The sequence below is a fragment of the Xiphophorus hellerii genome, chromosome 8 (genome assembly GCF_003331165.1).
Source record: "Xiphophorus hellerii strain 12219 chromosome 8, Xiphophorus_hellerii-4.1, whole genome shotgun sequence".
Classification (NCBI taxonomy): Eukaryota; Metazoa; Chordata; class Actinopteri; order Cyprinodontiformes; family Poeciliidae; genus Xiphophorus; species Xiphophorus hellerii.
The window spans coordinates 505,507-526,977 of record NC_045679.1 but is presented as its reverse complement, the minus strand read 5'-3'; the positions used below and the strand labels follow the sequence as shown (position 1 = coordinate 526,977).

Sequence of the window (21,471 nt, the reverse complement as noted above, 5' to 3'; positions counted from 1 at the left end):
GGGAACCAATCGGAACCAGGATGAAATCCATCCGACTCCGAACCAAAACCCGGATCTTCTCCGGGAATCAGAACCAGCCTTCAGCAGAAACTAAATCATATTTTAAAAAACTTAATATTTATTATCCGTCAGTCAGATATAGATCTATAACACACAGAGTGAAACATTCCAGCCTTTATTCTGATGGTTCTGGTGGTTCTGATGGGTCAGAGAATGAAAACATTCAGTGTTTCAGTTTTAAGCAGAACCTTCTGGTTCGATCCAAACAATCAGTTTCATCATGATCAGCGAAACCAATAAATACTGAAATAAATAGAAGAGACCAGCTGAGGGGACCGGACCGGACCGGTCCGGTCCGTTCGGATCCGGCCGGTTCGGTCCGGTAGGGAATCAGTTCTGTGAGTTCAGGAGTGTTTCTAGTTTCTATGATCAGGAAGGTTTGAGTTTTCCCATGCAACATGAATGCCTCATGCTGGGATCATGTTACCGGAAATGACGTGATGCTGGTTGCCATGGTGACGGAGTCCCGGTGTCCGCGTGGTGCCGCTGAGGTTCTGTTGACCCGTCCCTCTGGGTTTGATCTGGGTCGAGTTCTGGAGGGAATCCATCCCGGTCAGACGGGACAGGGCGGTTCTGGTTCTGATCCAGAACCTCAAACCCGGAGGAGCTGAGATGGTCCACCAGAACAGAACCGGTTCGTCTTAATGGTCCAGAACCAGATGGAACCGGATCATCATCCTCATCAGACATGATGAAGATCAGCGGGTCGGTTCCGGTCCGATCCGGGTCACCGAGTTCAGAGATCAGAACCGGTTCTGGGTCGAAGGTTCCGGTCGGGTCCGGTTCACCTGGACTGGACCCCCAGCGACCTCTTGAGGTGTTCGTAGACGACGTAGCTGATGCTGACGGACGGGACGACCTTCATGAAGTTCGGGGCGAGGCCCCGATAGAGGCCGAGCGGGCCCTCCGTACGGACGATGAGCCGGAACAGGGCCGACATGGAGAGCTGGGGGCCGGCCGGCAGCGAGGCTGGGGAGACAGAGGGGCAGCGAACGCATCACACAGGGCAGCGAACGCATCACACAGAGGCTGAGAGACAGAGGGGCAGCAAACGCATCACACAGAGGCTGAGAGACAGAGGGGCAGCGAACGCATCACACAGAGGCTGAGAGACAGAGGGGCAGCGAACGCATCACACAGGGGCTGAGAGACAGAGGGGCAGCGAACGCATCACACAGGGGCTGAGAGACAGAGGGGCAGCGAACGCATCACACAGAGGCTGAGAGACAGAGGGGCAGCGAACGCATCACACAGAGGCTGGGGAGACAGAGGGCAGCGAACGCATCACACAGGGGCTGGGGAGACAGAGCAGCAGCGAACGCATCACACAGAGGGTCAGCGAACGCATCACACAGAGGCTGGGGAGACAGAGGGCAGCGAACGCATCACACAGGGGCTGGGGAGACAGAGGGGCAGCGAACGCATCACACAGAGGGTCAGCGAACGCATCACACAGGGGCTGGGGAGACAGAGGGGCAGCGAACGCATCACACAGAGGCTGAGAGACAGAGGGGCAGCGAACGCATCACAGAGGGCAGCGAACGCATCACACAGAGGCTGAGAGACAGAGGGGCAGCGAACGCATCACACAGAGGCTGAGAGACAGAGGGGCAGCGAACGCATCACACAGGGGCTGGGGAGACAGAGGGGCAGCGAACGCATCACACAGAGGCTGAGAGACAGAGGGGCAGCGAACGCATCACAGAGGGCAGCGAACGCATCACAGAGGGCAGCGAACGCATCACACAGAGGCTGAGAGACAGAGGGGCAGCGAACGCATCACACAGAGGCTGAGAGACAGAGGGGCAGCGAACGCATCACAGAGGGCAGCGAACGCATCACACAGGGCAGCGAACGCATCACACAGATTCTGTTTCCTGTGTTTTACTTTTGTTCTAATTTGCTCAGTCAGAACCAAAGATATGAAGCGACTCGGGTCGGTGAACCGGGTCAGCTCAGCAGAGGAAACTTCTCGTTTCTGGGATTAGAATGAAAGATTTTATTGAACCCATTGGACCCAACCAGTCCAGAACCAGAACATCTTTCCTTTATGGATCTACAATAAATTATTTTCTATTCGCTTCAATTAAAATATTTGATGTTTAATCAAATTATTATCTGTTTCTAATTGGACCAAATCTAAATTTTCCAGAGAGCTTCTGTTAGAAGAGATTCGGGTCCAGTTCTGGTTCTGGTCCGGTTGCCAACAGGTCTAATATTAAAGGCAACATTTATCACTAAATCAGATCTGAAATCAGTAGACCATCAGAAATCTCTTGACCCCTAAATGACCTTGACCCCGGTGTTGACGACCTCTAGAGAGATCGACAACAAACCAGAGTCACTTCCTGTGACTGCTGGTTCTGATGGTCCAATCGGGAGCGGTTTGGTTCTTACAGGAGCAGCAGCTCAGAAACAGGATGGAGTTCTAAATGACATGAGTGGTTCTGATCGGTCGGACCTTGCGCCTGCATCCGGGTCCGGACCAGCGCCAGCGGGTAACTGGCCAGCTGCCCGCAGGTGCTGGAGGTGGTGCCACAGGCCAGCAGCACAAAGACTCCCGGGTCGGCGCTGTCCGTGGCGAAGCGCTGCAGCCAGGAGTTCTTCAGGGTCTGAGGAGAGGAAACGGGTCAGACAGCAGAACCGCCGCGGCGTCCTGGCCCTCGGTGCCGGTCCACTCACCTCGTAGACGGCCAGGTCGATGCCGGCGTACGGGATGATGCCCAGCATGTTGGGGACGTAGCCCTTGTAGAACGCCGCCACGCCTTCCCTCTGCAGGATGTGTTTGGCGCAGTCCAGGATCCCAGAGTACTGACCCGTCTTCCTCAGGGCCAACCGGGTCTTCAGAACCTGAGGGGACAGGAAGCAATCAGGCATTTCACTCTGCAGGGAAACGCAGCTTAGAGAACGCTCACATCGTCTGAGGCTGTGGAAACGTCACAGTGAACCTCCACCATCTGGGATTGTGGAGTGGAAGGTGACAGCAGCAGCCGCTCCGCCTGCAAACCTCCTGCTGTCCTGGAGCTTTCCTGGAACTTTCCTGGAGCTTTCCTGGAGCTTTCCTGGAGCTTTCCTGGAGCTAGCCCAGGTTTACCAGGGCTTTTCCAGGAGCCTGCAAAGAATTTTGGTGGAACTTTTCTGGAACTTAATGTTCTCAACTTAAAGTTCCAGAAAGTTTCTGGTAAGTTCTGGGAAGATTTCTGGCTAGCTTAGCAAAGTTCCTGATAAGGTCTAGGAAAGCATCCGGTAAGTTCCATGAACGTCCTTCCTCTCAACTTTCCATCATCCTGAGCGGCTCAGAGCAGCCTGGCTGTGTAAACTGAAGGTTTCTAGTGAGGAACTGGATGTTGGCACCGGCAGGACGCCCCTCACCTCCATGGGGTAGATGCTGCTCTGGGCGATCGCCCCAGCCAGAGATCCTGACACGAACCTCTCGGTCATCCCCAACGTCTCCTGGTTGCTCCCGATGAGCCGTTTAATCTGAGACACAGCAGATCAGATTCACTCAGCCGGAATGACCTGGAGCGGCTTCTTGACATTCTGACCCGGTTCTGACCCGGGTCTCACCTGCTCGTAGGCCATGAACTTGATGGCGGACTCTGGACCGATTTTGATCACGTTGATGCCGTTTCCTCTCCACAGCGAGCGCACGCCGCCCTCGCGGATCATCTGCAGGAAGCCGCTGCCGATGCGCATGCTGTTGGTTTTGGAGGCGTGGACCTGAGGGAGACGGACGCTTCGCTGCGTTTTATTCATAATCAGTAACTATGATCAATACAGGTAGAAAAATGCTACTTATATCCAATATGACTTTAAATAAATCTGACTTCCAGATTTAATGCCTTGAAATTGGGTCTCTGTCTCTTTAAGAACGCCTTCTCTTTCTGAAGCTCCGCCTCCAGGAAGTCATCCCAGCATGGCTCCTCGATTAACCCTTTAACTGGTGAGCTCAGCAGTTCCAGCAGCTGTTTGCTAATTGCTGCTGGTTGGTCTGAAGGAGCTGAGTGGGGGAGGAGCTGCGTCTCGAAGGCGGGGCTAGATCCACCCAGGTGTTTAGCAGCTGACTGGTTGCCATGGAGATCAAAGGATTTCTCAAACATGAATAAAACTCCAGGTTTGTTTCTGATGAGGGATAAACATTAAACACGATGGATTTTACGATACTGGCCCTTTAACAGTTTAATGGGTTTCACTGGCACATTCTGGATGAACCGGCCCTTTAAGGACATTCATGACCTTGAATCAAAGTGAGTTTGACCCCTGTGGTTCAGGCTGTGACGGTGCTGTACCTGCATCAGAACCTTCAGCCGGTCCAGCGGCGCCGTGCAGGTCCGGGACACGGCGCCGGCGCCTCCTCCGGCCACCAGGTGGCGCCACCACATGCCGGTCTTCTTCTCCTCCGCGGTGAACTCGTCCGGGACGACGATGCTCTCGCCAACGTCCAGGATCTGTGGAGGAAGGCCGCGGCGTGAGGACTGCCGGTAACCTAGCAACAGCCAGCAGGAAGCGCGGCGTTACCGCGGCGTTACCGTGGAGTGCTTCCAGTGCAGGATGATCTCGGGGATGTTGTCGGCCGGGTGCAGCAGGTGGTAGTCCCGCCACTCGTCCCAGTCGATGGTCATGGTGCCGTTTTTATCCATGCTGCAGGAGGAAGGACACGTCAGTACAGAACCGGGTCAGGGAGGTTCCGACATGCACGGCCGGATCGGATCAGAGCGCCATGCTGGAACTGAAACAGAGAAGCTGCAGGACGGCGACGAGCAAAAACAAAAACAAGAAGCAGCTGGAGGTCAACTGGAGGTCAACTGGAGGTGATACTTACTGCAGGACCGGGGTCCAGATGAACCCCGCCCTTATTCTGGGACAGACCGGAGACACACAGAACCACAGACCGGTTAGACAGAACCACAGACAGAACCACAGACCAGTTAGACAGAACCACAGACAGAACCACAAACAGAACCACAGACCGGTTAGACAGAACCACAGACAGAACCACAGACCGGTACCACAGGGCTCTGTGATTGGACCGATGCTTATGACTCCACAAACTCACTCAGATCTTTTATATCCATAAAACCAGGAGCAGAACGGTGGAAAGGACCTGATTATTTATTATATAATTATAATAATATAATTATAATGTAATTATATAATATATGGATATTTCAAAAACATGAAGTTTTATTTATCCACAGAATGAAACAGGAATAAAACTAGGAGCCACAACTCCACTGTTTTATTAAAACTATAGAAATAACTTTACATAATTCAGATTAAAGATAAGAATAATAATGGCTGGTGGGCGGGGCCAACGCCGCTATCAGCAACCTGATTGGTTGGTCTGCAGTGAAGCTGCTGTGAGGTGAACCAACTGGACCGACGGGACCAACTGGACCAACTGAGATCGGCACAAACTCAGATCTGAGAATAAAAACATCCTGCTGGCAGCGAGATTATCTGAGATTATCTGAGATTATGTGATGCAGCCCAGAACCCTCCATCTTTGGCCCAAATAAAGCAGAAACCGTCCATTGTGATGATTTGTTTTGTTATCAGTTATTTTAACTATCAGAACCCGCATCGACCCGGTTGGACCCGGTTCCTCTCACCTCCTCAGGATCTCCTCGGCCTGCTCCTCCGTCAGGTGGATCCCCAGATCCCGCAGCGACTGCATGATCTCCTGCGAGTCGATCCGGCCTGAAACACACAGAGAGGTCAAAGGTCACCGCGGCGTTTCGATCCGTGACCCGGTTCCGGTCCGGTCGACCCGTCTCACCGTCGTTCTTCCTGTCCAGACTCTTGAAGACGAGCCGCAGCTTCTTCTCATGATCCCGGAGATACTGAACGAACTCCTGGAAGTCCAGCTGGCCGTCCAGGTCCTTATCGCCCGCCGTCACCATGCGCTGCACAGAGAGGGGCCAAACATGAGGGCCGGGGGCCAAACATGAGGGCCGGGGGCCAAACATGAGGGCCGGGGGCCAAACATGAAGGCCGGGGGCCAAACATGAGGGCCGGGGGCCAGGAGCCAAACATGAGGGCCGGGGGCCAGGAGCCAAACATGAGGGCCGGGGGCCAAACATGAGGGCCGGGGGCCAGGAGCCAAACATGAGGGCCGGGGGCCAAACATGAGGGCCGGGGGCCAAACATGAGGGCCGGGGGCCAGGAGCCAAACATGAGGGCCGGGGGCCAGGAGCCAAACATGAGGGCCGGGGGCCAAACATGAGGGCCGGGGGCCAGGAGCCAAACATGAGGGCCGGGGGCCAAACATGAGAGAAACCCGTCCAACATGGTTCCTCCCCACCATCACCCCATCCTTCCTGGATCTGTTAGAGAGAAAACTTTTTATCAGGTGAACAGAACCGGACTGAGCTCTGACCAGAACCAAACCGGACCTGAAAAGAACTTTAACATTCAACATTAATGTTCATCAGACTGAACAACCAGCAGCCCTCAGAGCTGATCCAGTTAGACCCACTGAATCAGAACCGCTTCAGTTTTTGCAGAACTCCCAGTCAGAACCGGGTCACACTGAACCAGAACCTGTGATCCTGATGGAGCTGCAATTTCCCAGTTGGTTCTGACCCGTCTGGACCTGGATCGCCTCTCTGATGATATGTCCTGCCCTCATTTCTGCCTGTTTTCCTTCCATCAGATTTTCTGCTCAGAGCCTGAACCCAGAAGGGAAACCGGGCCGGACCGGACCGGGCGATGCTGTACCTGCTGCAGGTCCGGAGGTTCCGCCGTCAGGATCAACCTGCTGGTCCTGCTGGGAGCACTGGGAGCGGCGTCCTGGCCGGAGGGGGCGGGGCTTCGCTGGAGGACCACCTGCAGCGTCTCGCAGCGTCCTGCAGACCGGGCCGGATCGGAACCGGCCGGGTCGGAACCGGCCGCCTCGGCCCGGCTCAGCAGAGCCAGGAGATCCTGCAGCATCCTGGAGCGGGCCGGGTCAGATCAGAACCGCATCACTTCCTGCTGCAGGACGAGAGACGCAGCGTCCCGCGATGCGTTCAGGAACATCTGGTGCTGTGGGACGGCCTGCTGCAGCGTCATCCTCCAGAGCGCCGCAGCATCACTGCAGCCCCGCCGGCCAATCACGGCCGCACACACTGCTCAGCCAATCACAGCCCGGCTCTCAGCATGGAGCTGCGTCAGAGGGAGGGGGTGCTGCAGGGTTTCCCCTTCGTCATCCTCCTCTTCCTCCTCCTGCTGCAGCGGCTCAGACTCAGGCCAACACAACCATCAGCATCCAGAACCAGAACCAGAACCTCACACCGGACCGGCTGCAGCCAATCAGCTGCATGTCTGTCACTTTAACGGAGTAAAAATCAGGAAGCTGTGAAACTGTAAAAACCACCGTTAGAGCTACTGAATTAAACTGAACTCCAGTCAGTGGCGTAAAGATAAACTGATTGTTTTTACGCTTTAGTGGAGTTTTGGCAGGATTCCTCCACCGTATTTTACGGTGTCCTATAAAACTGTGTGACGTTTCGGGTACGGCAGCTGGCTGTGGAGATTTGTGGCAGGTCTGGCTTTCCGTAGCACCGGCTCCATTCTGTGGCTCATTACGTTCGATCAGCAGGAAGCTAACAACATGCTAACTTCCTGTCTGACAGGCAGCCATCTTCCCCACTGAGGAAAAGTTTCCCATGAAGCCGCCTGACCAGAACCAGACATTCCGGACCGGACCGGACCAGAACCATGTGACCCTTCAGGTCCGATCGGCAGCTGGATCTGGGTTACTGGTTCCCTCCATTCATCTCTGCTGACCTCTGACCCCAGAACCCAGAACCCGCCTCCTCTGCAGAATGTTCTGGAGTTTCAGAACCAGTCGGGTTGGGTTTTCAGTTCTTTAACTTGTTTAACCAGCAGGATGTCGGTGACATGACCCGGGGTCACCCAGGGGTCACCCAGGGGTCACCCAGGGGTCACCGGGTCGAGCCAGGATCCAAACCAGCAGCTGAGCTCCAACAGAACGTCCTAGTCAAAGTCCAGACCCAATGGTGACCAGAACCTGAAGTTTTGATGAAGTTCTGGTGATTTACCGGGTCAACATGTAAACAAAGTATTCCCAGAGTTCTGATCCGTTAACCGGGTTTGTTTTGTATGGTTCTGATCTGTTAACCGGGTTCTGATCTTAACTTGAGGTCTGAATATTTGGTTCGGAACCAGGACCCGGATCCTCCAGTTACTGTTCATCTGTCCCTCTGGATCAGTTCTGGACCCAAACACCAGGAGAGGTTCTGAAGGTTCTGGAGGAGAACCTTCTGGGTCCCATGGTTCTGCTCTAAAAACCCACCTCATGTTCCGAACCTGGCGGAGTAGCCCAGTAATCCCGTCTGTAGTTCGGGAGTTTGACTTTGTTAAAGTTTGTTACCGAAGCTAAAAGACCAGTTTGGGTCAACAGAACCGAACCGAACCCAGATAAACAGCCTGAATGCCGGAACCATGGCGGGCTGGTTCTCCAACACGACCCGCACGTCCGCAGTAACCTGAGCTGCGACCCGAACCCCGGACCCATCCCGAACCCGCCCGGACCGGACTCTTACCCGCAGCTCGTGCTCGGTTCGGTGGACCCCCAGCTTCTTCAGGCCGATGCTCAGGTCGTTCACGCAGATCCCGCCGTCCCCGTTCACGTCCAGGATCTCGAACAGAACCTTCAGCCGGTGCTCCTGCTCCGGACCTCCGCACACGTCGCACGCTTGGTCCGGGATGTCCGAACCGGACCGGGAGTCCGGGGGGGGCTGCGGGCTGACCGGGGCCGGCCCGCAGCCCCCGCCCGGGTCCACGCCGGCGTGGGTCTCCGCGGACCGACACTGGCAGAACAGCCCGGCGACCAGGCGGGTCCCCTGCGGCTGGATCATGAAGTTCCGACTGAACCGGGTCGAACCGAACCGGACCAATGGACAGACTAGCACCACGTCACATATCCCTCCATCTGCTCCAGAACAATCCCAGTTCAGCTTCTACAATATGAACCAGAACCGTCCTCCTGACCCGGATCTGCCTCTCACAATTCCCGGGCAGAACCTGTTCGGTTCTGGTCCGGTTCTCAGAACGGCTCCTCCGTGGGCCGAATCCGATAAAAACGGTCCGTTAGTGGGATTATAGTCCGGACTGTCAGCGCCTCCAGCGGCCGCTAAAACCCGTTTACCCGGTTTAAACAGAGCAGAATGTCCGCTGGGTCCGAAATGAACCCAGAATTATCCGAACCTGGGTCAGGTTCTGCAGGTTTTCAATTAAAATGGATTAATTTACCGCTACCTGAGTGACCGCGTACTGCGCCAAACCGGCTTCTACTACACTCTCGCTGTTTACCGCGAGATTACGTCAGAAAAACACGGGACACATTGACTGTGGGAATTCCAGCTCCAGACTGGGATCTGGATCATTTGGCTTCGCTTAGCGGTTCTTCTAGTTAACACACGGATCTACTTTTATTGTCATTTAACCGAAACACCAAAATAAAAACGAAGCCAGTAGAAAACGCAGTAAAACAAACTTCAGGTGCATTAGCTTAGTAAATCGGAAAACAGAGACACAATTCCTTGTTTTAAGACAGACAGCTAGCTGTGATGCTAACAGCAGCTTGCCTGTAACTGAGAAAAAATCAAACTGATTTTCAACTTGCTGATTTAAGCTTTTACATCAATGAGACCAGAACCGGACGGGTTTTGAGAGGTGGTTCATTTTGTTTCACACTGGACTATAATCATAATACATAAATATAAACATTGAACCACGTTTATATCACATTATTAGCAGCAGAAAGCGAAGGAAAACAAAGAGTTGGCGCATTGAGCTGGATCGGTCCAGAGCGGCTGGACTCATGGGGAATAAAGGAAAAGCTGAATGGATCCGAGGTTTGAATCATGTGGACTGAAGCGTTCATTGACCTCTGACCTCTGGGTGGTCTTCTGATGAAGATAAAGAATCACTCTGGGCGTTCAGATGAACGAGCAGGAACGGTTCCTGAACTGTTCAGTCTGGTGATGAACACTAGTTTTTATTCCTCACGGATTTTCCTTTCATTTCCCGGCATGTCAGCTGATGTTCAGTAACTTTGTTTTATCTGCCTGGTTTATCATAAATGATGACTTGGTCAGGAAATATTCGGTTAATCTTTGTTTTATTGTTTTCATATAAAAACAGTCAATATAAATGTCCAACAACTTACAAAAGAAGAGATGAAATGACCATGGTCTGCCCATGAGGGAACCACGTGATGAAGATCCTCCTCCTCCTCAGGAAACATGAGTCTGCATGCAGAACCTCTACCGGGTCAGAACCGGGTTAAAGCAGAACCAGGAGCATCGGTTTGTTCTGGTTGGTGAGAAGCAGGAACTTCTGCTCCAGCCTCCAACTCCAGCGGCACCAACCAGCAGCGGTTTCCACGGTAACTCATCGTCCTGGTAGTGAAGCATGATGAACCTGAAGGTTCTGGTTCTGGAGGCCAGAACCTGCAGCTGCACGGTGGAGGCTGCATGGAGCAGAAACGGGTCAGAACAAACACTACATGAGGCGCTACATGGTGATCTGCAGAGGGAGGCCTGCAGTCGGTCCGGGTGGTTCCAGATGGGTCCGGGTCGGGTTCGGGTGGGTCCGGGTCGGGTTCTGGGTGGGTCCGTGCTGGAGGCGTCCTACCAGGAGGGGGCGGTGTTGGCCAGACGTCTAATTCTCCTGCAAACGACCAGAGCAGATCACTTTCTGGATCTCTTCCATAAGAACAGCAGACAGTGAAAGAAAAAGATTCGTGGTTTTCAACATTTTTATCCAAAACACAGAAAAACACGACAGAACTTGGAATATAAAAGCCGTCTACAGATTTTAATTAGTCAGAAACGTTGTTGAATCACTAAGGGTTGAAAACCTTTGACTCAGACCCGACTAAACGATCAGGAGAACCAGAAACTTAACTGACTGATTATCTATCTATCTATCTATCTATCTATCTATCTATCTATCTATCTATCTATCTATCTATCTATCTATCTATCTATCTATCTATCAATCATCAAACTGGTAGTTAGATTTAATTAAATAAAATAAAACTAAAACACATAAGATTAAATAAAACCAAAAATGACCCTCAGCACATCTAGCAGTTGACCTCTGACCTCAGCACATCTAGCAGTTGACCTCTGACCTTGTGTTTCTGTCCTGGTCTCGGATCTTCTTCTCCATTTCTGCGTCTGTCAGAGTCTCCAGCAGGGGGCACCACTGGTCGGCGTCTCCGGTGTTCCTGATGGCGATCTCCACCGTGGGGAGCGGGTTCTCACTGGGAGATGGGAAACGGGTCAGAACCGGGTCAGAGCCAGAGCCGGCCCACGGGTCGGCGGCGGTCACCTGAAGGCGTAGGTGCGCTGGTGCCAGCTGAGCTGCCCCCGGATGCTGTAGGCGATGGTGGTGACGAACTCTCCGCCCAGGCCCAGCTCGGAGCACAGCTTGAGGGCGAAGGCCTCTGGCGAGTTGTCGCGCTCCGACATGTCCCACTCAAACTGGTCCACCAGAGAAATGTTCCCCACGTGGATGTTCAGCTGCACACAGACACCGTCAGACCTGGGCCTCCGCCCCGGTCCCGCCCCGGTTCCGCCCGGCTCCCGGCCCGGCTCCGCCCACCCACCTTGATGATGACGCGCTGGTCGGTCTGCTCTTCCAGCAGCCCGTCGCTAGGATACGAGTCGATCTGCTGGCGGATGGCGGACGCCACGGCGGGGACGAAGGCCAGCGGGTTCAGGTCCAGGTCGTCGCACAGGATCTCGGCGAACATCTCCGGCGTCATCAGCTTCTCTGGGGACAGGCAGCGTCAGGCCCGGGTCCGGCTCTGGTACCGGCGCCGGGTCCGGCTCAGTTACCGTTCATGTTCCAGGTGAAGGCATCTCTCAGCTTCTGTCCGTCGATCTCCATGTCCAATCGGATCGGAACCAGCGCCTCCGCCTGCGCCGCGTTCTCATGGATCACCGCCGGGTCGTGGTCATCGAAGCTGGAGACCAGAACCGACCCGGTTACAGACAGCAGAACCAACCAGAATCAACATTTCATGTTCTAATATTCAAATGAGGGGGCGGAGTTTCACCAGGGGCGTGGTTTCTATAGGGGGCGGGGTTTCTACAGGGGGCGGAGTTTCACCAGGGGGCGGAGTTTGTCAGCTCAGAACTTTGATTTTAGCAGCTTTTCTCAACAATCTGAGATGTTTTATTAATAATAATAATAATAATAATAATAATAATAATAATAATAATAATAACTGTAGGAGCCTAAATTCAGTTTTACTTCATTCAGACATTTAGGACAAATTATGTTTATATTTCTTATGATATTTTTATTTGGATAAAAATGATTACTAGTTAAATCTCTATTGCATACTAATTTGTTATATTGGACTAAACTAAAGCCTTCTTGTACATTTGCAGATCTAATTGCAGTTAAAGATTTTAGGGTGTAGCTAGACAGAGTTAGCTGGGCAGTTTAGTGGAGCCACACAGTTTTGTGACCTCTCTCTCTCTTTGGACTCTCTTGTTTACTCTTTATTATTTTTGTGGAAAAGTAACATTTGTACCGTTTTTATTTCTGAAATAAACCATTAAACTTTATCAAGAGGATCCAGTCTGGTTTTTGTTTTTGGTCGTTTCGTCATCAAATGGACCGAAGGGGAAAAACGGAGAGCGTCAAGCTTATGGCTTCATTATTTAGGAATAATGATTATAATAATAATAATAATAATGATAATAATAATAATGACAATGATGATGATGTTTCCTAAGGAGGCGGATCCCACCAGAGGGGGAAGGTTCTCTTCTTGTCGCGGCCGATCCGGTTTCTGTTGATGGAAGTGGAGGAAGGAACGGCGTCCAGGTGATGGGAGCTGTTGGGTAAAGTGGGAACCCACTGGCTGCTGCGCTTCGCCTTCTGCTCCCTGAAACAGAGACAGGAAGTGGAGGAATCTGCTTCCTGCCCAGGAAATAAGGAGACTCATCATGTTGGAGGAAAAACGTTCTGTCTCTTAGTTTCCTGTATCTTACAGTTCAAACCTCCGTCTTCAGCGTTTCGTTTTTATCCATGTTTTTGACGGGTTGGTTGTTTCATTTATGTTTCAGTTTTTACCTGTTCAATCATCAGCATCAAACACCCTGAGTGGAACAGATACAAAGACTGAAAGGATCATCGTAACAGCCTGAGGTCCCTGAGAGTGACCCGACCCGACCCAACCCGACCCGACCCAGTTACCTGAGGTACGCCGGAGGCTCGGTGCTGATGGACACAGCCTTGTACTTCTCATCGTTCCCGTCGAAGATCTCCTCGCACTCTGAGGCCTTCAGCAGCGTCACGCTGGTGGCTGTAAGCAGGAGGAACACGGCAGGGGTCAAAGGTCGTCTAGCAGCTCTAACCAGCAGAGTTCAGGCTGATGAAGGGAGGAAACCGTTATCAAAGCTCCAGCTGACTGTTCCTTCATTAAACCGTCTGTTCATAATAATCCTGCAGCAGATTAAAGTTTTTCTGATCGTCAGAGAAGAAGAAGAAATAAAACCAAACTGCAGCAGCTGAACTGCTGGACGCACCGTGAGATGAAGCCATGATCTTCTTCCTCTCCTCCACGGAGGCCAGCCGCCTCCATAGTGACGGGTAGCGCTTATAGAGCGAACCTCTGAACATCCGCAGGTAGTTCCCGACCTGGACAGACAGGAAGAGAACCTGATCAGAACCAGAACATTAAATACAGAGAGGAAAACTGGAAATCTGCTGGCAACAAATAAATCCTTTACAGGTTTCAGTCTTTATCAAACCACCACAAAGTTTCACTTCATTAATTAGTTTCACAGAAATTGTTTCTTTCCTGACAGCTGCTTCATTTTCCAGTTAAATAATGAGCCTCCCGTTGTAAACTCTTAACTTTAAAACACATTTTTACAGCTTAAATCAGCGAGAAAACTCAGAAATCTGGCGATTCCTTCACTTTCAGACATAAAAACCGATATTTTAGTTTCTTTAAATGGTGTAAAATTTATTCATTTTGTGTATTGAGCTCTTTATTGTTAAAATCAGTTTCCAAACAGCAACTCAACCTAAGAAATGAACTTATATTTTAGACTCTATAAAAACGGACAAATTGCGGTAAAAACAGCGTAAATCAGCAGCAGGCTGTGAAATAAACGTCATTATTAATATTCTCCAGCTGTTCGGTTCCGGATTATTAAGTTTATAACTTAGTTTTTATTTAATGAGCCGTTTTTTGGGTCTCAGAATGAATCCAGAACCACTACGGTCTTTGTTTACAGCTGCGTTAGCATGCTAACGGTGGCTAGCAGCAGGATGGAGAGCCCAGACTGGTTTTACTGGGAAGCAAGCCTCCAGCACCAGTGACCACACGCGGACATACCTCTGATCCCACCATGTAAAAGTCTCCATCTTCCTCCAGCTGGAACTTAACTGGTTTCTGGCCAAATGTTTTACTCAGAGCTAGCTGCATCTTTGCTACACCGGGGCTAACAAGCTAGATCTGCTTCTGAGGCGTTTAAAACCTCCGGAAAAAGTGGGAGATCGCAGATTTATTCGATTCAAAGAAAAATGACAAACACAAGGATCGCGGTTGACCATCTAAAAATATCTAATTATATAAATAAGAAAACTCTTCTTGTGTATTAACATGTCTGGTATAAATATCTAAATACAGGTCGATAATTTATCTGAAAAAAATAAAAATAAAATCCTGAGCTTGTCAGTGAACATGCATAAAGCTTGATGAACATCTTGTTATGCTGTTTCATCAGTAGAAACGCTATAGCAGTTGAATTCATTCAATTTTACATTTGTTTCAAACATGTTCACACCATAATACACACAATGGAGAAGTACGAGCATATTCCCCAGCCTCCTTTAATGTACAATTTATACACTATTCTTCATTTAAAGAAAAAATGATTTTAGTTTTGCAAGTTGTTTACAAGATGTTCTGCAGGTTGTGCTTCTGTCTAAACACCGCTGGGTAACGCTCCATGCTTACCAGGAAAGGAGCCATCAGGAGGGCCTGGTCAGCCAATCAGATGCAGAATCTGGTAAACATGGCCGCATTGTGGTTGTTCATCAGGAGAATATCTGTAATAACTGTATAAAGGTTGCATCCTCCTTCTTTTCCAGTATGCTGCTGTTTGCACCCTTAATGGTGTCCTTCCTTCCTTCCTTCCTTCCTTCCTTGTTTCCTTCCTTCCTTGTTTCCTCCTTCCTGCCAATGTTCCTTCTTCAATCAATCGATCAATCAATCAAATTTGATCAGTATAGCACCTTTCAGCAACAAGGCATTTCAAAGAGCTTTGCTTGATGAAGCAGAAACAGTGAACGCCGTCACATGTTGCACATCAGATTATTGATCAATGATTCATGATCAGGTTTCTAAATCAGCTCGAACATCTGGAATTTAGTCTGGATTTAAAGGAACTCAGTGTTTCAGCAGTTTTTAGGTTTTCTGGAAGTTTGTTCCAGATTTGTGGTGCATAGAAGCTGAATGCTGCTTCTCCCTGTTAGGTTCTGGTTCTGGTTCTGGATGCAGAGCAGAACCAGAACCAGAACCAGAACCTGAGGGGTCTGGAAGGTTGATACAACAGCAGCAGATCATTAATGTGGTGCTAAACTGTTTAGTGATTCATAAACTATAAACTTTTATAGTTTATTCTCTGAGCTACAGGGAGCCAGAGTAGGAACTGTAGAACCGGGTGGTGTAGAACCGGGTGGTGTAGAACCAGGCAGTGTCTCTATCCTCCTGGTTCTAGTCAGAACTCCAGCAGCAGCGTTCTGGACCGTTGGGTTGTCAATCAGACCTGTGAAGACGCTGCTGCAGGAATCAAAGCCTGGATGAGGTTCTCTGATCCGAGACTTTAGTCTCTGGTTCTGGAAATGTTCTGCAGCTGGGAGAAGAACCACCGTGGAACCGGCTTTATGTGGCTCTGGAGGGTCAGGGCAGAGGTCAGAGGTCAGAGTCCATCCCTACTCCCAGGTTTTGGCCTGATCGCTGGTTTTTAGTTGTAATAACTGAAGCTGTGCATTGACTCTAGATCTATAACTCTAGATCTATAACTCTAGATCCATAACTCTAGATCATTCCTCTCTAGGTCCAAAGAGAATAACTTCAGTTTCTGTTCAGCTGGATAAAGTTTTGTCTCATCCACACATTTATGTTTTAAGCATTTATTCAGTGACCTTTATGGGGTCAAAGGTCACCTGGTGACATAACGTAGAGCTGTGTGTCATCTGCATAGTTATGGTAGCTGATATTATTTCCTGTTATAACCTGAGCTAGTGGGAGGATATAAATATTGAATAAAAGGGGTCCTAGGATTGAACCTTGGGGTACCCCACATGTGACCTTTGACCTCTGATGAGAAGTTTCCAGTTGAAACAGAGAAATCCCAGTTCTTCATGTCAGATTCAAACCAGTTGAGTTCTGGACCGGAGAGTCCGACCCAACTCTCCAGTCGGTTCAGTAAAATGATAGACACTGAGGTCCAACAGAACCAGAACCAGAACCAGCTCTGTGGTTCTCCCACAGTCCGTATTTATATGGATGTCATTGAACACTTTGACTAGGCCAGTCTCCGTACTGTGGTAACCATGGAAACCAGACTGGAAGGAGTCGAAGCCGCTGGTTTAGTTAGGAAGCTAGTTAACTGTTGAAGCTTTTCCAGTAACGTTGCTGGTGAACTGGAGGTCAGAGGTCAGAGGTCAGCCTGTAGTCCTGATGATTCGTCCAGGTCGTTTCTGTCAGTGGTTTGATACCTGCTGAGTTTAAAGCTGCAGACCTTTAAACTCTTTTCTTCTCAGCGTCCTGCATGACGTCCTGCTGACCTCCGACCTGGAGTCGGTTAAACCTCTGGAAATGAAACTGATCAACGTTTGCTGCTGCACACATTTATTAGTTTAAAAAGTGAAATGGAAAAGAAGGAATAAATTCTGTTTTATATTTAAATCTTTTTCACACGTCAGGATTTTAATCTGAGACCAAGATAAACATGGAGTCCCACAGACTCATTGTCCAACGTTTGTCTGCAGTCCAGAACCGCGGCGCTCCTGAAAACGGTGTCGGCGTGACGATTTGGCGCCGGCGAAGAGTTTCTGAAGATGATCAAAGCCAAAAACACAAACAAAACCGTTTCCTCCCCAGCAGTCCAGGCTGTTTGGCATTCTTCACCGAGAACTAAACAAACATCAGGAAAACACCGAGCGCGTCCGTCCCCTTCCCGTCTCCGCCGCAGGGTCCCTGAAGGCACCGCGGGGCTAGCCGCCCAGGCGCTAGCCGCCCAGGCGCTGGCCCTCCCCCCAGGCGAAGCCGCCGGGCCGGTCCTCAGGCAGCGGGTTGTAGTTGGCGTCTTCCTCCGGCGTGTCGAACAGCATCTTTCTGTGGGCGGAGCCAGAGACAGGAAGTTCAGCCAAACACGGGGATGGCAGCATCAATAAACAGCACCGTCTCACATAGGCTGCTCCAGCTCCGCTGTCGTAGGGACAGATACAGGAAATCCTTCCTGCCACAGGCCATCTCACTGTACAATAAAAGCTAAATCATTGTTCTGCACTAATCAGTCCGATTTTGCACAACTGCACTGTGGCACACTGCTGTACATATATTTACATATACATATCTGCATTTTTTAATCTTTGCAAGGACTGCTCTAAGCTGCTTTTATATTAACAGCATTTCATATTTTTACAATTTATAGCATTTTATATTTTATTTTTTATTTTATCTACAACTACTACTCAGTGGTAGTTGTTATTGTGTCTTGTCTCTATGCTGTAACTGCGAAATAATTTCCCTGCTGGGATGAATAAAGTACTTCTATTCTATTCTATTCTATTCTATTCTATTCTATTTTATTTTATTTTATTCTATCATGCTCGGGGCTGGCCCCACTTAGACTGAGAGGGCCACAATATAAATGCATGCCACACTTTTCAGATTTTTATTTGAACCATAAATCACCTTCCAATAAAAGGTAATAAACAAAGACATACATATGTCAATAAAAATATATAACTGAATTATAAAATATATAATTATTAACTTTTGGAAATAAAGTGAAACACTGAATCAAACATACAGAAACTTTCATAAATATGTAAGTAAAATAAACTGCAGAATGAAATGAAACATGAAATGTAAAATGAGCGTATAAAATGTAGAACTAAATTCAGTAAAGGGTTCTGCAGCCTCACATGATGGACGGCGTCCTGAGCCAGCGTCCGCCTCCGGGCTGGTTGGGGAAAACGTCTTCCAGGAAGTAGTAGACGTGACCCACAGCGATGCCTGGAAACAAAACAGAGGATGAGTTCTGAGGCGGCCCGGCAGCGGCGGCGGCGGCTCGGCGGCGGCGGCGGCGGCTCGGCGGCGGCGTAACGGACCGAGCAGGTCGACGATGATGGAGTTTCCCAGCAGCAGGGAGAATCCCATCAGCACCCAGGGCAGGAAGGGCGCCTGGAAGTTCAGCAGGCCGAAGAAGTTCATGCGCACGTTGGGGTTCCTGCGGCTCCAGATGTACACCAGCATGATGGTGAAGGCCTGGCCGAGGAAGACCAGGCTCACGAAGATGCCGAAGATCTGCTCAGCGCCGTTAAAGGAGCCACAAGTTTACATACACCTCAGCGAGCGAGGAGAATCAGACTCTCTGGTTTCAGGTCAGAATCGCTAAATTATGTCTGTAAAAACTCAGATTCTTTATCTTCAGGCAGTCCTTTCATCAGCTGTATGTAAACTTGTGGTCCCGGACAGTTTCTCGGTCTACAGTGAAACGCTGTTTCCATGGAAACGCCCCGAGGCGGAAGGATACGGTCATCAGCAGGCCGCCGAACAGGAACATGAAGACGAAGTCAGCCGTCCGACCCCTGAAGGAGCCTTCCTCCAACATCCGGCAGTACCGGTACCTGGGACCCATAGGTTAGGGAAAACACGCACAGACTGGGCCCGAAAAATCACACACAGACTGGGCCCGAAAAATCACACACAGACTGGGCCCGAAAATCACACACAGACTGGGCCCAAAAATCACACACAGACTGGGCCCAAAAATCACACACAGACTGGGCCCGAAAATCACACACAGACTGGGCCCAAAAATCACACACAGACTGGGCCCGAAACACAGACTGGGCCTTATTAATCATCATAACATCCGATTAATCGTCAGAATATTTGATTACTAAGCTAATCGTTAGCTGCAGCTAACGATTAGCTTAGCTGCAGCTTCAGAACCTCTTGGGTCGTGTCAGCAGCAGCAACATCTGCTGCTGTGAAACAGAAACATGCAAACCAGGATACAGAAATATCATGTTGAACAGGAAATTGAAGCCGACTGGACCGAAGAACAGGAAGTTGGTGATGAGTCTCCATACCTGAGAAGACAAGAGAAAATCCTTCAGCTGCGTTGGTTCTGACCCAGTTTACTGAAAGGTAAAGGAGCGACTCGGTACCTGGTAGTTCTTCAGAATCAGGTCTGGGTTGAAGTAGAGCTGGAACGGTGTGATGATCTCCAGTTGCTGCAGGAGGAAACCAGAAAGAACCTGAGCAGCTTCAGAAACCAGGATTATTCCAGAGATTATGGTCAACCTGAGCTGGATTAACGCTGGGAAACCCTGAGCCGGAGCGGGTCCATCCTGGCCCGGACATGAATCACTCCAATCATGACGCAGCAGCTCTGCTGCCTTAGCTCTGATTGGCTCACGTCATCAGTTTCTGGTTCAGCTGTTTGGATAATTATCACCTCTGCTTCTGGATGCTGAGCAGCTGCATGGATTACACTTATCATGATGCGTAACCATGGCAATAAGGTGTCGCTATAGCAACTGAGAGCATCTGATTAGCATATCAAAAACTTAAATAATCCCTGAACTGTGACCCTAAACCCATAGAATCTTAACCCAGTCAGAGGCCTCCTCAGATTCGCTGGTAAACTGACTGCTACTGGAGAAAGCGACATAACTTTAACCTTTTATTCAGCGGGAAGCAGGGCCTTCCTCCCAGTTCTGCTCAGATTACGGGATGTTCAGGAACATCTGGAAGTTTCCTCCTCATCTTCCATCCCAAACATCAACTGTTCTACCGGACTCTAACCAACCAGAACCCTCAGCCCGGTGTGTTTGCTCCGAGCTGGGGTCAGGTCCGGGTCACCGTCAGTCAGAACTCCACATCCACAACGAACAATTCATAATTAAAATTATAAAACAGATTTAACTGTCAATAAAACCCTCCTGAGGTCAGGCTGAAGGTAAATATGTTAAAAATCCGATGGTGCGTTCAGGGCCAGTCTGTGACGGAGGGAACCGGTTCCCCCCCAACCGCTTGAGACTAAATAAAACCAGATTATAATCTTTGACTGCGCTCAAGGCCGGGTTAAACGGACCGGAACCGAACCCTGACTGAGTTCTCAGCTCGGAACAACATTAAACATGAAGCTAACTTCCTGAATGAGCAGCTCACACTCGGATCTGCAACAGAAACATCTGGAGCTCAACAGAAACCAGCAGAGTCCTGACTGACTGACTGACCGACTCGGTTCGGTCCGGCTCGGTTCGTTTCGGGTTGGTCTTACCACTGCAGCCGTGGTGAGGACGCAGGCCGTGGTGTAAGCCCTGGTAACAACAGGAATCTGTAAATATTCCTGCTGGAGGGTCTGGTAGGCCATTTTGGAGACACTACTGACAGCTTCCGGGGCTTCCTGACACGTCATTGCCAACGAGATGGGGATGCGTTCATGGGCCGTGGGAAAATCCACCACAACTTCCACTTCTGTAATTTCTTAACAGAAACCTGGTAATACCAATCCGAACCGAATTGATCGTTTTAAGAATACACGTCGACGCGTAATCACAACAAAAATAAAATAAAAATATACAAATCAACAACTACCGCGGCAAATTTAAAAAAATTGTGTTATGTATTTTGAATAATCCAGTGTTGTTTAAATAAAAAATAAAGCTAAAGTAGTTATAAAAGAAAAAACGGTAGAAGTAACTTTAAAAATGAACTAATATTATTATTTTTTAAAAACTTACTTAAAACGTTTCAATATAAATTTTTAACAAAGTAAACGGGTCGGTTTAGAGCCACCTGGTGGTTACTTGATGGAACGTCACCCCGCAGGTGCAACTTCCAGCAGTTACTTCACTGCATTTATTGTTGTTCTATTTTTCATATGGTTTACTAATAATTGCTCTGTGGCGCTTTTTAAATGATTATTTTCATGGTTAAACTGGATGGAACAATAAATAAAGTGGAGTGCTGCTGTTTTAGCGCCATCTGCTGGTTGGACAGTGTAACTACACACAGGATTCTTTACCCCAGGCCGCTGATCAACGTAGGTGGAGCCAAGTATCGATGTCGTTCGTATTTCTATTTTCATATACTTAAAATTATTCATAACGTACCGTACG

General features: G+C 49.6%; 3 protein-coding genes across 6 annotated transcripts; all 3 read right to left on the bottom strand.

The window, feature by feature from the left end:
• Nucleotides 1-154: 154 nt before the first annotated feature.
• slc25a25b (solute carrier family 25 member 25b) lies at nucleotides 155-9,412 on the bottom strand. Of its 3 annotated transcripts, none has more exons than XM_032569213.1 (11): nucleotides 8,610-9,412; nucleotides 5,840-5,966; nucleotides 5,673-5,760; nucleotides 4,883-4,918; nucleotides 4,590-4,701; nucleotides 4,350-4,508; nucleotides 3,628-3,780; nucleotides 3,433-3,540; nucleotides 2,743-2,910; nucleotides 2,522-2,672; nucleotides 155-1,029 (listed from the first exon to the last, which is right to left on the bottom strand). In XM_032569213.1, exons 1-11 carry the CDS (start codon nucleotides 8,922-8,924, stop codon nucleotides 845-847), a joined length of 1,602 nt encoding a protein of 533 aa, XP_032425104.1. In that variant the 5' UTR covers nucleotides 8,925-9,412; the 3' UTR covers nucleotides 155-844. The 3 variants fall into 3 exon arrangements, with proteins under 3 accessions (XP_032425104.1, XP_032425106.1, XP_032425105.1); XM_032569215.1 differs by lacking the exon at nucleotides 8,610-9,412 and adding an exon at nucleotides 6,781-7,391 and having other exon boundaries at nucleotides 845-1,029; XM_032569214.1 differs by lacking the exon at nucleotides 4,883-4,918 and having other exon boundaries at nucleotides 845-1,029; nucleotides 8,610-8,924.
• Nucleotides 9,413-10,172: 760 nt separating this feature from the next.
• LOC116723979 (SWI/SNF-related matrix-associated actin-dependent regulator of chromatin subfamily B member 1-like) lies at nucleotides 10,173-14,587 on the bottom strand. The gene is made up of 9 exons (XM_032569237.1): nucleotides 14,438-14,587; nucleotides 13,620-13,731; nucleotides 13,288-13,396; nucleotides 12,839-12,976; nucleotides 11,916-12,043; nucleotides 11,684-11,850; nucleotides 11,407-11,597; nucleotides 11,207-11,338; nucleotides 10,173-10,740 (listed from the first exon to the last, which is right to left on the bottom strand). Exons 1-9 carry the CDS (start codon nucleotides 14,525-14,527, stop codon nucleotides 10,701-10,703), a joined length of 1,107 nt encoding a protein of 368 aa, XP_032425128.1. The 5' UTR covers nucleotides 14,528-14,587; the 3' UTR covers nucleotides 10,173-10,700.
• A 2,356-nt stretch (nucleotides 14,588-16,943) lies between these two features.
• derl2 (derlin 2) lies at nucleotides 16,944-20,769 on the bottom strand. 2 transcript variants are annotated; one of them, XM_032569241.1, is made up of 7 exons: nucleotides 20,631-20,769; nucleotides 19,513-19,578; nucleotides 19,361-19,434; nucleotides 18,873-18,966; nucleotides 18,439-18,643; nucleotides 18,262-18,407; nucleotides 16,944-17,446 (listed from the first exon to the last, which is right to left on the bottom strand). In XM_032569241.1, the coding sequence occupies exons 1-7, from the start codon at nucleotides 20,766-20,768 to the stop codon at nucleotides 17,393-17,395; spliced, it is 777 nt and encodes a 258-aa protein (XP_032425132.1). In that variant the 5' UTR covers nucleotide 20,769; the 3' UTR covers nucleotides 16,944-17,392. The 2 variants fall into 2 exon arrangements, with proteins under 2 accessions (XP_032425132.1, XP_032425134.1); XM_032569243.1 differs by having other exon boundaries at nucleotides 18,262-18,352; nucleotides 18,448-18,643.
• Nucleotides 20,770-21,471: the final 702 nt, after the last annotated feature.

Excerpts from the sequence above, each read along its gene's own strand:
- slc25a25b (XM_032569213.1), bottom strand. The coding sequence starts at position 8,924 with ATGATCCAGCCGCAGGGGACCCGCCTGGTCGCCGGGCTGTTCTGCCAG. Across the intron at positions 4,509-4,589 it reads TGCACTGGAAGCACTCCACG|ATCCTGGACGTTGGCGAGAG; the intron begins GTAACGCCGCGG and ends CTTCCTCCACAG. Across the intron at positions 1,030-2,521 it reads GACCCGGATGCAGGCGCAAG|CCTCGCTGCCGGCCGGCCCC; the intron begins GTCCGACCGATC and ends CTGTCTCCCCAG.
- LOC116723979 (XM_032569237.1), bottom strand. The coding sequence starts at position 14,527 with ATGCAGCTAGCTCTGAGTAAAACATTTGGCCAGAAACCAGTTAAGTTC. Across the intron at positions 12,977-13,287 it reads GAGCCTCCGGCGTACCTCAG|GGAGCAGAAGGCGAAGCGCA; the intron begins GTAACTGGGTCG and ends TCTCTGTTTCAG. Across the intron at positions 10,741-11,206 it reads GACCAGGACAGAAACACAAG|GAGAATTAGACGTCTGGCCA; the intron begins GTCAGAGGTCAA and ends GGTCGTTTGCAG.
- derl2 (XM_032569241.1), bottom strand. The coding sequence starts at position 20,768 with ATGACGTGTCAGGAAGCCCCGGAAGCTGTCAGTAGTGTCTCCAAAATG. Across the intron at positions 19,435-19,512 it reads TGATTCTGAAGAACTACCAG|GTATGGAGACTCATCACCAA; the intron begins GTACCGAGTCGC and ends TTGTCTTCTCAG. Across the intron at positions 18,967-19,360 it reads CTGTTCAACATGATATTTCT|GTACCGGTACTGCCGGATGT; the intron begins GTATCCTGGTTT and ends TATGGGTCCCAG.